Below are 15,364 nucleotides of genomic sequence, written 5' to 3' on the forward strand. Positions count from 1 at the left end.
GTACAAGTACCCAAACTGTAGCATTTCGGACTAACCCCTAATGTTGAACAGCTGTTGAGCGAACACATGCCACGCTATGATCTCATCACCCATTACAGGATAAACAGAATTAGGCTGGGTTGGCAATGGCTCCATTGTGGTTTTGCCCACAGCCTTCCACAAAACAACACGTATTTAAGTTTTGCTATGCAAACGCAGACTGGCAAGAGGAGCCGAGTATTTTGTTTCTGTCCCATCCCTCACTCCCGAGGACTTCTAGAGGCTTCTTCTGTTCCTGCAATGTGGCTCACAGCAATGGGAACTGCTGACCATACTTGGCAATATGTATATGAGCAGCTTAAGAAGTGATCAACCCTAGCCATCTTTCTGCAAGAGATTACCACCCCACAGGCAGTCGCAGGGGAGCACAGGCAGCAGAATGGGAGCTGTCTTTACTTCTCTCTCGCTGCAGTTCAGAGCTCAGCATATTAATACAGAATCAAAGGCCATTTGGTTTAATAAGCCTCAGATGTGAATGCTGTGGCTGAAGAGAAGACATGCATAAACCAAAATCTTCAATGAATCTAAAATGGGGTCTGGATTTTGAGGCGAGATGTATTCTGCCCTCTGAGTCCAGCTCATGCACAGAGTAAGAGAAAAGAGTGCTGCCACCGGTGCCATTGTTCATCTTAGCAGGTCCCGTGCACTGGAATACTTTATTAGGAACTATTTATGAAGACTAGGGACTTCCATCCCTATCCTAAGAGAAGACCTTTGCTTCCAACAGTTTGTTCTTGATTGTTTTGCTTCTTTCTTCCACAGGTATTCTCAAACCCAACAAATGTTTCAAAGTTTGGAAGTGCAGACTTCCAGCAGCAGCTCTCCAATCGTACTGATGGGACAAGCAGTGTTAAACCAAGGGTTCGCCACTACACCTCCTTCCCAGCCATCCTCTCTGCCACCTATGCAACTCCAGCACCAACAGCATCAGCAACAACGCTACCTGCAGGTAGGGTAGGACAAAGAGGACGATGTATAAAATCTACACGCAGAGTAATAAGGCGAATGCGCTGTGCAAACGGGGCCCCAGGTTTCAGTGGGAGCTTGATCATGGCAGAAGTGGCCATTCTAGAGATACTGAAATGTGCGAGACACTAATAAAGTGCTGTGTACCCTTCCAGTATAGCAAGGGAGCAGTGAGAACAGTCAGAATATTTAAAAGGAAATTGCTAATTCTGTACATTGGAAACATAATCAGATTATCCTGGTTATATTTAAAGTGTATTTCTAGAGGGAGAAAATTGCTGCCTTAGGATTTATTCTGTACCTTTTATTCAGTATAAAATTTGCTTAGTTTACAAGTCAAAAGATGATTTTTAATTACCAGCATCGACATAAAATGAGATCTGGATCAGATATCTGGATCCCTTCAGTAAATTAACATATTTTCTCAACTCCACAAGGCAAAGAAGATAAACTGGAGCACATTGCCTGAAAGAACCAGGTGATTTGAAGATGTAAAAATACTTATTTTTTGACCTAATTCAACACATACGAAAGTAAAGGGGAAGGGGGGAAATGAGGTGTCTCTGTATTAACACAAAAGGAGCTGAACTGAGTCTATAAAACCTCATCATACATCCACTGGCATCACTGAAACAGCATCATCAACCTCAAATGATTAAACTCTTGTTATTGAAATGAAATCCTTATCGTAGCTGAGAATTAATGAAAAAACTATGGCAGATACCATTCCAAATAAAAGCATCTGCAAAATTCACACCGACTTCACCACTGCAAGGTCATACCCTACTGTAAACTCACAAAAAGGAAGGGCTAGAAGGGACAGCATGTGGTACACCAGGATCCCCTGTTTCATTTCTGTTTCATTTCTGTCATCCATCCGTGTCATTTCTGACACGTTCACCCACCCTGTTCCGAAACAGGCTTTCCAGGATAACCTGCAAATCCTAGCCAGTGCATTCCTATTAGAAAACCTTTCTCAGTGTCTAACTGTAATGTTCTTTGTTGCAATTTATGTCCATTTCTTCTAGCATTAGGTAAGCTAACCCCATGCCAAATAGCCCCAGAAATAAAAGCCAGCAAACTAGTAGTATTTTTAAGCACACTGTACATTGAGGACTAAGAGCTTTAACATGTGAAAGACTCGAACACCACGATGAATTTTATTTTATCTGTAGGTGCAAACACCAAGTTCTTTGCACAATGAGCAACCTGATTCTTTGCTTCTGCCATCTTACTCACCACAGCAAGGAAATATGGGGTATCATCAGACACAGCAGCAGCAGCAGCAGCAGCAACTAACATCAAGAAGAAGCAATAGCTTATCAGAATCATCAAATTTACCACAGCCACTGCGATAGAGTCCCACCAGCACAATCGATGCACGATTAGCTTTAACCAATGGGCACATGGGGCAGAAGAGAATGACTTTCTACTTACTGTTTTGGCTTTTGCACAAGCATTTCTTTCAAAGCTCTATGACAGAAGTATGCCACAGAGTGCAGACTGCCACGGACAGTGCATTTACGGCATGCTGGATTCAGTTTGCGCTGTCTCGTGAGTACAGTACGTACTGACAGAGCAAAATAAAAAGGAACACTATCCTGTGCAGCCTCCATCACCAATGGGTGCGCAGGAGGAGGTGTTCAATCTTGGCGTGTCACTCTGAAAGCTATCTGGCAATTCCAAAAGACTGTCGACAGACTCATGAGGTACTTGGCCTTCACTGTTTCAGTTCTTCTTTTGTGTATGAAAAGCACTGCATCAAAGGTCTATTGAGGAGAGAACAAGAGATTATTTTTATTATGATTATTGTTATTATTTTGCACAACTGCACAGAGGACAAAACCTAGGCACTTTCTGTAAAGAGAAGTTTGTTTCCTTATTCTTGTGGCCAAATTAGCACATCCAATGGAGGAGAAAGCCCAGTCATTGGTGAAGATGGTCTACAGCTCATAACCCTTGATTTAGAATCTGAAAAGTATTATGCAGCTTACCCTAACTGTTCTTCATTACTAAAAACCAAACCAACGAAAAACCACAACCCACACTGGACTGTTTTCTGAATTGTGATTGCAAAGGAGAACTCGAATTGTAAGCACAATCATGCAACTCTCCAATAGTACAACACGGATCCTTCTTCAACCTAAACTCACCCACTGCAAGTCTCTGAGAAATATGCACTGTGTTTTGGCCCACTGACTCGGGATGCTGCAGACTATTACATATCTCTTTCATTATAACATTTAGGATTGAATTTTCCTTTGGGGGGAAAAAAAGAAATGCACTTTTCGCTTTTTTTGTATGTTTTCTGTTGATATGTTTCTAAGAAAGATTTTATGTAATTATTAAATAAAAGTAGTGTATTGTACAGCTGTTGTAATATGACCTATTTCTATATAAAATAAAATTATATGGAATTATGTGGAAATTATTTTGTATATGAAATATCAACTCATTTCACAAGTATAAAGATTGTGCTTGTGCTTTTTTGTGAGTGGATATTTTGTAATAAACTAATGAATTAGAAATGTTTTTGTGACGGGAACTACTGTTTCATGCTATATACAACTCAAACTATTTTTTTTTTCCATTTAATGATGGAGTTGTCTTTATTTGTAGAATAAAATAAAATAGCCAAAAGGCTTTATTGCAGGACTTGCACACATTTTCCTGTGGCTGTTCAAATATGTGATTCACTTTAGATTTTTAATATTAGCTGTAGCCTTGCACGGTGTTTTGCACCCAGTTAGGAAAAACACATATTATCCTATGGGATCTTTGGCATGGCATAGACAACGAGAATGGTAGCTCAGGAAGTTGTATTAGCTGCTAGCCCAGACAGCTCATTTTAAGCTCCTTTAAAACTTTAAAGACTTCAGGCAGCTGTGTACTTCCAAGCAAATGGTTTTAAGTTAGGACAAAACAGATGGTTTAAAGAATGGTTTGACCCAGCATATACCAGGGCTTTGACCCATGTCCAGCTTCAGTGTTTTAAGACATTGCTGTCCTGAGTCTTCTGATACATCTCTGCTGGAATTGCTACCATGCCCACACTGTAGACAGTCTCGTTTCCACTTTGGCATCCTTGTGCAGACTCTTTTTCACATTAAATTCAAACTGACGACAGGATGGAGCAGCCAAGGTACAGGTCTGCTCTCCCTCTGCCGCAGGAGCAGCAACTTCCAACACAGAACAAGGTGGATAACTGAGCACAGTAATGTTTTCATTCACCGCGGCAAGACTAAAAGGGGACATCCCTCAGGGCAGCTTGCAGCCACCTGAGCCGGCGTTAGCTTCAAGAGAGTGTAGACCATGCTGCCCTTCCTGCCCTTCAGTACCAAGGATCACATCACCAGGGCCCATGTGTTCAGCTCTGGTTTCTATGCCATAGAGGAACAATGGAGATAATTGGACTGGGAGCTGGAAATGGTAAAAGTAAACTTTCCAAGAAATCAAAAAGGTTCATTTGCCCTCAGTTTTGAAAAAGCTAAGAATCTCCTGAAGGAAACCCACTGGCAAAATGACCCTGCTGTTTCCACAGCAAGACTGGCTGGTAACACTGATTGGTACACGTGTATTTCAGTTCATGCAATCCCTTTGTTTTACTTCATTGAAGGAAGATGATGGAATCAAGTATCTGGTCTCTAAAAAGCATTTAGAGATCAGATCCGGTCTCTAAGAAAGTGTTTTTAACTACTAACTTTAGGTACCAGCCTGAGTTAGCCTGCTCATCTCTTTAAATTCTTGCATTCAGTGAAGCAAGAGTGACCCCACCAGATGAAGATTAAAAAGCTAAACCCTAAGGTGCTTTCACTTAATGTCTGAAGAAACCTCTCTCTTTCCATTAACTGTAGACAAACCTAAGCAAAGGCCAGTTGGCTAAGTTAGAGGCCAGCTTCATAAATTCCACCCAATCTTGTAAGGGCTTATTCTGGGAAAGGGGAGGAAAAACCTGTAGGCCAAAATGTTCATGCAGGAGAGAGGTAATGAAGGAACATGAGCACCTCAGAGGAAATACCTGTGGAAGCAGCACTTGATGAATCTCAACTACGATGGAAGTCACAGGAAGAGAAATTCCTTTTAAGAATTTGCTTTACTCTCAGGGATAGTTGTAATACACCCACATCTCTCCTGATTGCCAGTGGGTATGTCCAAACCAAGCTCAGCCTCGGAGCAAACACTTCGCTCTGTAAAACCAGCAGCACTGTAAGCTGTTAACAGGGAGAAGCTGCAAATAGGGTGGGGTTGCCTTCTAATGAGCCGGCTTATTATATTGTTCGAAGGATACAGGGCACTTGCAAGAACAGCTTTACATCAATACCTAGTTTTTCATGGTGTGTCTCATTTCTTCCCTGTACGCACATTCTGGTTTTAGATTATTGCACACACACAACGCCACGCCAGTCCTCTTCATAAAGCTGGGCTGTCGTTCCAGTTCGTTACAACCGAGATCTGGCTCGTTCCAACATAAATCACTCAGCGTGGGTCATTTTTCCAGGCAGGTGGGCCAGACAGGGTGGTTACCCCGGACTCCCGCCCCGCGCTGCCATACCGCCTTTCTGTCTCAGCAGCGGGAGCCGCAGGCCTCAACAGGGCAATCCGCCCGCTACACCCACAACCACCCCCGGCCGAGGCCCCCGTACAACGCACCACCTACAGCGTTCCCAGACAGGGACCATGCAGGCGGGCTGCCGCCTGAGGGGCCGCCACGTCCCTGGCTCCGTTGGCGAACCCCGCCTCAGGGGGCTTCGGCTGGGGGCTGCGCCAGCGGCAACTCTCGGCTCGGGAGAGCTGGGGACCGCTCCCCCCGGGGCCAGCGGACCCCCCCGGGGGGGTGTGTGGAAGCAGCCGCGGGCTCCCGCCCGCTCCCTCACCGCTCCCCGCCACCGGCTGACAGACGCCCAGCCCTCATGCGCATGCGCGCCGCCGCCGGCCTGAGCCGCGCTCTCCCCCCGGCGCGCGCCTCTCCGGCTGGCGCCGGCGCAGTCGGCCCCCCCCCGCCCCGCCCGTCCGCCCGCCCGCATCCCGGAAGGGCTCCTCGTTCCCACAGTCCCTTGCGCGCTCCTTTCCGGCCTGTACCCGGGCAGGGTGAGCGGCCATTGCGCGGGGTTGGCCTGCCGAATCCGCTTTCATCCGCCTTGCAGACTCCGTGGCGGGAGGGGTTCCGTGGTCTGGGCCGGCGCGGGGGGCGGGCCGGTGCGGGAGGCACCGGGTGGTACCTCTCGGCGGGTCCGCGTTCGGCAGGGCTGGGGCCCATCTCCCTGCCCCCCCCCCCCCCCCCCCCCGCCCCGGGCCTGCGCTGAGCCGGGCAGGGCGCAGGCCCGGGGAGGCCTGCGGGGCACTTGTGGGGGGGTTACGGCCCGGGCTGGGCCTTGGCGAGGGAGGGGGGAAGCCGTAGGGCGCTGTCAGTCCCTGGAAGGAGCCTCTGTGGCAGCGTCGTCTCCTTTCCGGGACGGGCTGAGCTGCCCTTCTGGGTCGCCTTGGAGAAGGAAGGGGTTTGGGCATACAGAAGCAGGACGGGGTGGTCTTAGGGGCGCTTGGGGCTGGCCAGGAGCCCGGTCTTCATGCGGAGTGGTCGAGGAGTCTCAGACATGTTTCACGTTTCTGTCGGGGAGATGAGAGTAATGCATGTGTGATGCTGAAAAGTTGCCGTGTCAAATCCGCAACTGGTGCAACCCTGGGGATGGATTAAGCTTAAGTTTAAAGTTTCTGACTGCGGGAATTGTGTGGCTTGTAGGGAGCTGGGGACGATGGGAGGGAAGGTGACCGGGGAAAAGTCTGAGGGAAGTTGGGTCTGCGTTTGATGCGTGCATGGATGCCTTTCAGCGTTGCTCAGATGGCTCCTGCAAAGAAAGGTGGCGAGAAGAAGAAAGGACGCTCTGCCATCAATGAGGTGGTAACTAGGGAATATACCATCAACATTCACAAGCGGATCCATGGCGTGTAAGTTCTTCTTTTTATCAGTGAAATTGGCCTTTTGTAAAGTGGCGTTTGGAGGTGGGTTCACTAGGTTTTAAACAGCAGAGAACGACAGTCCTTACCGGCACCGATGCTCATGCGTGATGTTTTAGTCCCTTGTGCTACAGTTGTGTCCCGAGGAAGCAGCTCTGTACCTCTGCAGACCTAAACTTAGCATGTGGCTTTCGGGAACAAGCATGTTTCTTTTTTTGTGAGTGTTCCTGGACTTAATTTGGAGTTAGATCTATTTACCTCTGTGCACAGGTCGTCATTCTTTCCCAAGCAAAGTTTAAAGTTTTGCCCACTGCAGTAAGTCTTAGAAATTAAATATTGTTATAATCAAATGATTGGCTCCATGCTTATCACTAAATTGCGTGAGGCGTAAATTGGGGTGTGATTTGAGTTAAACAGTATTTGTTGTGTGTAGATGAGAGTAACATTTTACCTGACAAAATGTTGAATCTTATACAATTTTGTAGTAGTAAAATGCTTGAGAGGACTTGTTGAGAAAATACATCTCCCTTTGATTCGCTTTGTATGTACGTGCCTACAGTCATGTGGAAGAAAACTATCCGAATCAAAACAATTGGTGGTGAAATTGCTGAAGTTAACTTAGAATAGGAGAGAAAAGAGACAGTGGTCTATTGCAAAACCATGGGTGAGGATGGGAGGCAGTGGTGCGTTTAAATGGCAATAAGATGTTCTGGCCTTGCCTGTTGATTGTTTATGGCAATTCAGTCTGTTTTTAATGCTGATGATCCTGCTATCCACTTTTTGGGTTATCCTCTTTTGTTTTTTGGCGTGAAGTACTAGGGGTGAAATACTTTTTGTTTAACACTTGTCTCACTTGTAATCACTTGCCCGCTCCTGATTTCTAGCACTAAATATCAACAGCAGCATGCAAGTAATACTAAATATAACCCACTGTGGGACCTCTGACACTACTTGACACTAGTTGCATGTCACAGTGTGGGTATAATATATATGGCAAAACACTCAACAGTGCAAGAGCTGTAACTTTTAGTGTAAATGCCCAGTCATGCAGAATCTGTCCATAGTAGGCATGAGACAAGCTATACTTGTAAAAGAACCAGTTCTGATGGTGATTTTGGTGCAGTCCTGCTAATGTGAAGAAAGTAATGATCAAATACTCTTTAGCAGAAACTGTTATTCAGAATAGCATCAGTTTTGTTCTCCTGCCATTTATTTTGATACTGATAACAATTCTGTCAAGTTTGCGTTACTCTTGTTGCACTGCTTTTCTCATAGGCCTTTGATCCAGAGTATCTGTGAAATCTCTGATCTCTTCAGTAATATTGTGATAAGTTTTAATGTCAACATGTTTGAGTAAGACTTAAGATCCGGGAGATCTTGCAGGTGCAAAATTTTACTGAAATTATTCTTTGTAAGTATATGTGGTTTCTATTAGGCATAGACATTAAGGTTAGCAGCTACCTATGAGAGTAAAGGTCTAGTCATACTTCACCTGCAGCTATTGAACTGCAGTTGAACACAATTCTTTGGATTGTATGTTTAGAGAATGTCAGTGGTCGAGTGCTGCAACAAGTATCCAATGCTGACAGTTTCCTGAAGTTAAAGAAATGGCTCTTGTGTTTGTCTTAGGGGCTTCAAGAAACGAGCACCGCGTGCTCTCAAGGAAATCCGTAAATTTGCGATGAAAGAAATGGGTACTCCTGATGTTCGCATTGACACCAGATTGAACAAAGCAGTCTGGGCTAAAGGAATAAGGTAGGTTTCTGCAACTTTCCTTTTTGGGTGAGGAAGAACCTTGTAACTGTGCACGTGGAGGTACAGGATTTGGAGGGGCAGAAAAATTTGTATACTTCTTGCAGTGTTTGCATTTTCTTCGCAAATGCTTCCTTTCTTATAATGTGCATGCCGAGCTAATCTTTCTGTTGCCTCTGCTCTGGTCAGCTCCCTCAGTGTATTTGTAGCAAAGCTTCGGTAAACTCTGGAATTGGAGGAACTTCCTCCTACCTCTAATAAGAGTAAAGCAAAGGAAAGAAGGAATGTGAGTTTGGGGGCAGAGGGCGGGGGGAGAGAAAGGATTGGAGTATTGTGATACTGCAGCACCCCAGTCCCTATTGCAGCAGACAGTTTTTAGAAACATGGCTTTTTAGTGATACCTACAGTCCCAGGCTAGGTACCTGGGATTTGTGTAATGTGTCTGAAGAGGACTAGGTTTCAAAGCATGCTGAATTGATAAATGCTACACAAGGAAATAATGAGCTGTGTTTTAAATAGGGCCATTAATCTTGTCTTGAAGGTACAAATGATAAGTAATTTGGGGGCCAAAAAATTACAACTTCAGTTAAATCACTGAAACAGAGGCAGCTGATTTGGTTTGACATATGTGAAGATAGTCCAAAAGGACTCCTGTGAGGAGTGGGACTTCTTAAACCATAATAAAAGGTTAACTGGTAGGGATTAATACTGTGAGTGATGCACTGGATACACATAAACCCTTGTTTTAAACCATGTCTTCTAGGAATTGGATTCCTAAGTCTAGCCTATGACATATTTACAGTCCTTTACCTGGAGTTGTGTGCTTAGGCCAACCCTTCCTTCAAAAACAGAGTGGGAAGATAGGACTAAGTTACTGGGTCTTCTGGGCAGGGGTTCTCTTTCCTTCCTGTTGAGCTGTTCCAGTTCATATGCAATGATGAAGTAGCAATTGAGCCAGGTGACAGCATAACTTCAGGGCTTAGTAGTGAGGCTACTAACCAAGACTTCCTTACATTAACTGGTAGAAGTGCGGTCTGTGGAGCAAGGAGTCATCACGTCTGTCTTTCCAGCGTGAGTTTAACTGCATTTTTCACTAGTTGAAATAGATAATATATGCAAAGTAAAATACCTTCCTCTGGAAGGATGAGCAGAGGCTAAAATCACCATGTCAGCTAGTATGACAGTCAATGATCTAAGTAAAGTAGTGAAAAATGCTTTTGACTTGTTTCAAGAAGGGAGTAAATCAAAGCAAGTTCCTGTGTCTTAATTACTGCATCCATCTGATTTAGTAATTACGCTCTTGAGAACATACAGCAAGGAGGAAGTTTCTTCACATATTCTATGGAGCAAAGTACTCTGAACAGGAGTTTCCCAAAATCCTGGGTTCATTTGAGGTGGGAGGTTACTTGAAAAATGGTGGGACAAATAATTTTGTGCCTTCCCTCAGCAGCGTATTTTGGACAGTATTAGGGGAGGATGCTAAGCTGTGACTTGCCTATTTACAAACAAAATCATCTAAGCGATTTATTTGTGGTTCTGTGGGCTTTGTGAGGAAGAAATGTTGATCTGTTGTATGCCCATTAATAAGATCTTGGTTCGGGTCTAATGCTTACTAGAATTTCCATATGACTTCTAGCATACAGATTGGGCAGTACTCTGACTCAACAGGGGCCTCGGGCTTTCAGAACAGATTGTTGGGGGTTTTTTCCTCACTATTTTCTATTCTAGTAAGAAATGCTTGTTAGTAACAGCTGCTTGCTGATCATATTCACGCTGTGCTTCATGATCATCTTCATAGTGTATTTCCTGGATCAGTAGTGGACTGATGATGCACTTCTGACTTCATACTCCCACTGGATTATGGATTCATCTTATTCAAGGCTCAGTAAAACCTTACCTGCTCACTTTAACAAAACTAAAAACCAAAACAATAAGCTCCTCTTAAGGCGAACAGTACAATTGCTAAGGTACAGGATTTTGCTTTCCTTAGGATGCTGAGATAGAAACAGAATTGATGACTCATGTCTTTGCACAAATAGGCAAAGCTTGAGAATTTGAGGGGGGGTAGTAATAATGAAGGAAATAACTTTTCTTTTCTGTGAAATTAGCAGGTTTCAATACATATTTTACTGAAAATTAATCTGTCACCTTTATTATAGGAATGTTCCTTACCGTATCCGTGTACGTTTGTCCAGAAAGCGCAATGAGGATGAAGATTCACCAAACAAGCTATACACACTGGTTACCTATGTACCAGTCACAACTTTTAAAGGTAAGGTTCCATGCCACCTCTCTCTTCCTCCATGCCACCTCTCTCTTCCTCCATGCCACCTCTCTCTTCCTCCATGCCACCTCTCTCTTCCTCCATGCCACCTCTCTCTTCCTCCATGCCACCTCTCTCTGAACAAGTAGCAAAGTGGGACAGGTCCTCCTGCAATACAAAATTCCAATGAAGGTGTCAAACTGCTGGTTTAAACTAGCTCTGCTGTAGAGAACAGGGCTGCTAGCTTGCTTGATCAGCATTAAAAAGTAAACGCAGAATTTGGTGAAATAATCATGTAAATTGTGAGACAAAAAAACCCACTGGCCATAGATGTAGGGTAGTTTTGAGGTTTGTTTTCCCATATAAAGTATATCCTCTGCTGTCAAAAGCTCAAGCAGCTTGAGCCTTTTCTGCTTGTCAGTTGAGAAGTATCTTATTTGCAGAATTGATTTAACACAAAGTTTTTAACATTTGGTGAAATACTTGCATATATAGTTTGCTCTTCCAGATGTAGATCAGCAAATTAGCTTTGAAACTGTAGGTGCACTTTCTTGTGAAGACTTGCGTATACACAAAGGGAATTGTCCTAGTAATAGGTGGTGATACAATTTCTTGTTTTGCAGGTCTACAGACAGTCAATGTGGATGAAAATTAAACTGATTTTCATTACAATAAAAGGATAAAAAGAAAGTTTATTCCCAAGTTGGTTTTTTTATTGTCCAGTCTCTTCAAGCTCTCATCCATGAAGCATTGTGTTGAACAGGTGACAGCATCTTAAAGTATCTTGCTTTCTTTGGGCTTGTACATAATGATGTAATTTTCTTAAAGATAGTGTAGACTGCTGTTACATATGAATGGAATAAGGAGGCGATGCAAATGTTCCTATGTGGGTGGCAAAGTCCTAGTGTTTTTGTTTTGTTCCTATGGGAATACAGAGCCACTACACAGGTGTTTTAAGTTAAGGCCAAGTTTGTTAAAAACAAAACAAAAGAAACCCCAAAACTGTTAGATCAATACTTCATATATGTAATCTCTTGTGGATAAAGTAAACTCCCTGTATTTGGTCCCTCACTGGTCTCCTTGGCAGAATCAGTAGGCTTCTGCCAAGCAGGTGTCTGTGCTACACTGAATCATGGGGTTCTGACCAGTGAATTAATTGCAAGCGTGCTAGCTCAGGGAATTTGTTTAATGAACTAGGGACTAAAGGCACTTACTTTCCATAAATCAATAAATACTGTCAATCCAAGTCTAGTACAAAAAGGGTTTATTGAAAAGTGCATGTTTTCACAGACCAACATCAGAAGCACAGTCCATGTACACTTAACATTTCAGCAAGACATACAAATTGGAATACAATCAAATATATTAAAATAGTTTCAATTACCAGCATTGAAACAGTTTTCAGTATTAGTGCAAAAAAGGCAACCCAAACAAACTGCGGACAGTAGCTGAGAAGTGTTTTCCCCTGTTTAAAAAAAAAAAGGACAACTGGAGCCAGCCTCTGCTTTCCCAATGCGGAAGAGGGCTTCAGTGTCTTCACACTGTAGACAGATGTTTCCTTTTACATTCAAAACAAGAACATAATTAATAAATCAATGGCACAAACCAAACCTACACACGCTTTAGCTTTTAAAGCTCTTAAAGTGAAAACCACAGACCAACAAACTGTTTATCAAAAGTCCACTGTGAACTGAAAGCCTTTTACAGTATGTATGTGCTTTGGCATCATTTCAGTGCATTTAATTTTTGACAGGTTTGCTACTACTGTGCGTTTAGTTTTGTCTGTTCACCCCGTGACTGGCAGCTCATTCCATTTGTTTTGAGACTGTACTGATTTAGCTTTGCATTCTCAAGTTTTGGCTTCAGTTCTAAGGGTTTTTCAAAGAAGTTAACTAACGACTGTTCAGTCAAGAGGGATGCTAAAATATGTTCAAAAGAGACAGTCCAGTCCCCTTCAGTCACAGGTGAAGGTCGAGAGTCTTTGTGAGGGGTCTTCACAGTGTCAGTAAAAACAGCATCCTGGTCCGAAGCAGAGGCCTCGGGCTGCAGGTCCTCAGTGAACTCGTCTGATCCGCTCCCCAGGCTGATGCTTCTTTGTCCTACTTCTCCAATCTGAAGTAACAGTGTGGTCACAGTGGCAATGGCTTGATACAAATCATTCTCCTCTGGATCTTCATGAAACATGCTATACAAGGTTTTGCAGAACTGAATGAACTCCCTCTGTAAAGGATGAAAAACCAAAATCAAACTACTGAACAGCCACGCTATGGGTAACTAGGAGTTGGGCAAGGGCACAGTACTGCAAAGGAAGGCAGAATGCTGTGTACATTCATATGCTCATTTGTAACTTCTGCCTGCTTTTAAAAAAATGCTAGTAAAGGGATTTCAACCCCCACTGATGCTAGGAAACCTTGGTGCTGCAAATCAAAAAGGGAGCAGAGCAGAAAAGTATTTTGCTGCCTTGATAAAGGAGATCAGGACCTCCCAGATGACCAAAGGGGAAGCGAGATAGCAGGCACGGAATATGATCCGTTACTGGTGGGAAACTCGTGGCTGTTAACACAGAATGAGTTACAACCAAAGTAGTGATCCACAGGCCTGCAAGCCACTTCCCTTCTGCTGTTTCTCCCATCTTTTCCCAGCTCTCCTACTAATAAAATTCAGGCATCTTCCCTGCCCAACCGCTTTCTCTCCTTCCTTCCCTTGCTCACCCATCACAGATGATGATCAGGCTAGAGAGGATGTTTCCGTATCCTATTCTGAAATTTGTGAGCCCTCGAGTTTCATGCAGCCATAGGATGGCTAATTCAGGGTGGAAAGGAGTGCAGAAGTTCAGTCAAGTGATGCCTTTGTGAGAGGTTATGTGGCCATGCTGAGCTGACAGGTCAGGTACATGCCACCCATCTGAAACTTCACTTGGCAACACCAGCACAGAAGGGATTCTGGGTGTAGTCCCATCTTTCTTTGCATGTCCGTACATCTGTTTTACGAATACGGGACCCTTTTCCCTCAGGTAGATTTCCTTATGCCAACAACATACACAAGGCTCTACTGGCATTAGGGAGGGGATGTTAAGATGATGAGAGCCTTCAGCTGTCTTACTTCATGCAGTTCTAGTCAGTGTTTGGCTAAGACGGGGCAAGTCCCAGTTGGTGACGAACTACAAAAGAAGTTACCGGTTTGGTGGAGAGGAGGTCAGGAAAGACAGAACAGCAATATGGATTCTCAGGAATTCTTTGGGCTTAGGAGGAGGGCTTTTTCCAGCCTCCATCAGCCTGTTTTCCAGCCCGTTATGCTGCAGGTGAGGGCGATTCTGAAATTCTTTCTATTTACCAGCCAGTCTGAGGAGAAGGAGCTGCTAGAAAGGTAGCTGGTAGTTTTTAAACACCTGCTCCCTGGATCACAGGAGCCAGTCCTTGATACCTAAAGGACTGAATTTAAGCTCAGGCTGAAGTTATGCTTTCCCAGAAAGAGCTAAACTGTTGTATTCAGTCATTTCATTTTCAAGTACTCTCCACTTTTTTAAAAACAGACTACAGCCTCTAACGTACATACCTGGCTCATTTTTGGCAATTCCTTTTCAGTTTTAGTATCCTTTTCTTTGGCTAGATCCTTCAGCATCTGCTTCAACTGCTTTTGGTAATCTACTGCATCACCTTTTTTGGAGCAGACACAAAAAGGAGAATTAGTTTTCAAGTCACTGGAGTAAACTGACATTTCAAAATAAACCGCAGACAGCAGAGATAATAGAGCAGGGTTAACAAATGGAAAGTTGGTTATCTCATATGCATACGCATTAGAGAACCATTTTGGACATACCATTTGATTTTCCAATGACTAGCGGTCTTGAAGTTGACAGCAAAGGATTCTTTAATGGCGACTGGCTGTCTCGTTCATTTTCTGTGAGAGCTATCCAAAAAAAAAGTGACAAATATAATGATTAATCCTTTGAATGCTGCATAATGGTTATTTAAGTTTTTAAAATTTACGTATTTGAAGAAAGCAAAATAATTGGGCAAAGATGTTTTTAAACAGTACTTCATTAAATCATACTGTAAAATTATGTTAATGTAAGTAAGACTGGTGCTGCAGTGAGAGAGTTGGAAGTTTGCCAAGAATGGCACATTTAATTAAAAACTTTGCACAGAGAGAGAAAGTACCACAGAATTTGGTCACCTAATGAGAACTGGATCAAGATGTGATAAGGAGATTTCTACTGTACATGGAATATCAGTCATCCAAAAATGCTACTTCAGTTCATATTTTGTCTAGGAGTAACCATATAATTGACTGCAAAAGATCTCTGAATGCAGCAGATGTGAGCCTTGACATTGTATATCTATAAATTTCATCCAAGAGGGTTTTAAAATTACTGGAGTAATTTTTTAAATG

At 43.5% G+C, this 15,364-nt stretch overlaps 3 protein-coding genes across 7 annotated transcripts in view; 2 read left to right on the forward strand and 1 right to left on the reverse strand.

Annotated features, from left to right (window-relative positions):
* Window positions 1-3,671, forward strand: part of NPAS2 (neuronal PAS domain protein 2) — a 108,269-nt gene extending 104,598 nt beyond the window's left edge. For 2 of the 3 annotated variants that reach the window (XM_052773903.1, XM_052773901.1), the window contains exons 20-21: window positions 802-988; window positions 2,181-3,671. In XM_052773903.1, the coding sequence (XP_052629863.1) occupies window positions 802-988; window positions 2,181-2,363 (370 nt within the window). In that variant the 3' untranslated portion in view covers window positions 2,364-3,671. Of the gene's footprint in view, window positions 1-801; window positions 989-2,180 lie in introns of those variants that run through there. The other variant, XM_052773904.1, reaches the window with a different exon arrangement.
* Window positions 3,672-6,018: 2,347 nt separating this feature from the next.
* RPL31 (ribosomal protein L31) lies at window positions 6,019-11,667 on the forward strand. 2 transcript variants are annotated; one of them, XM_052773653.1, is made up of 5 exons: window positions 6,019-6,093; window positions 6,832-6,948; window positions 8,587-8,712; window positions 10,869-10,981; window positions 11,596-11,667. In XM_052773653.1, the coding sequence occupies exons 2-5, from the start codon at window positions 6,842-6,844 to the stop codon at window positions 11,625-11,627; spliced, it is 378 nt and encodes a 125-aa protein (XP_052629613.1). In that variant the 5' UTR covers window positions 6,019-6,093; window positions 6,832-6,841; the 3' UTR covers window positions 11,628-11,667. The 2 variants fall into 2 exon arrangements, with proteins under 2 accessions (XP_052629613.1, XP_052629612.1); XM_052773652.1 differs by lacking the exon at window positions 6,019-6,093 and having other exon boundaries at window positions 6,809-6,948.
* A 552-nt stretch (window positions 11,668-12,219) lies between these two features.
* TBC1D8 (TBC1 domain family member 8) overlaps window positions 12,220-15,364 on the reverse strand; it is a 50,142-nt gene continuing 46,997 nt past the window's right edge. For both annotated transcript variants that reach the window (XM_052773650.1, XM_052773651.1), the window contains exons 18-20: window positions 14,792-14,881; window positions 14,528-14,628; window positions 12,220-13,192 (exon numbers count right to left, since the gene is read on the reverse strand). In XM_052773650.1, the coding sequence (XP_052629610.1) occupies window positions 12,734-13,192; window positions 14,528-14,628; window positions 14,792-14,881 (650 nt within the window). In that variant the 3' untranslated portion in view covers window positions 12,220-12,733. The remainder of the gene's footprint in view (window positions 13,193-14,527; window positions 14,629-14,791; window positions 14,882-15,364) is intronic.

This window comes from Harpia harpyja, chromosome 22, assembly GCF_026419915.1.
Source record: "Harpia harpyja isolate bHarHar1 chromosome 22, bHarHar1 primary haplotype, whole genome shotgun sequence".
Classification (NCBI taxonomy): domain Eukaryota; kingdom Metazoa; phylum Chordata; class Aves; order Accipitriformes; family Accipitridae; genus Harpia; species Harpia harpyja.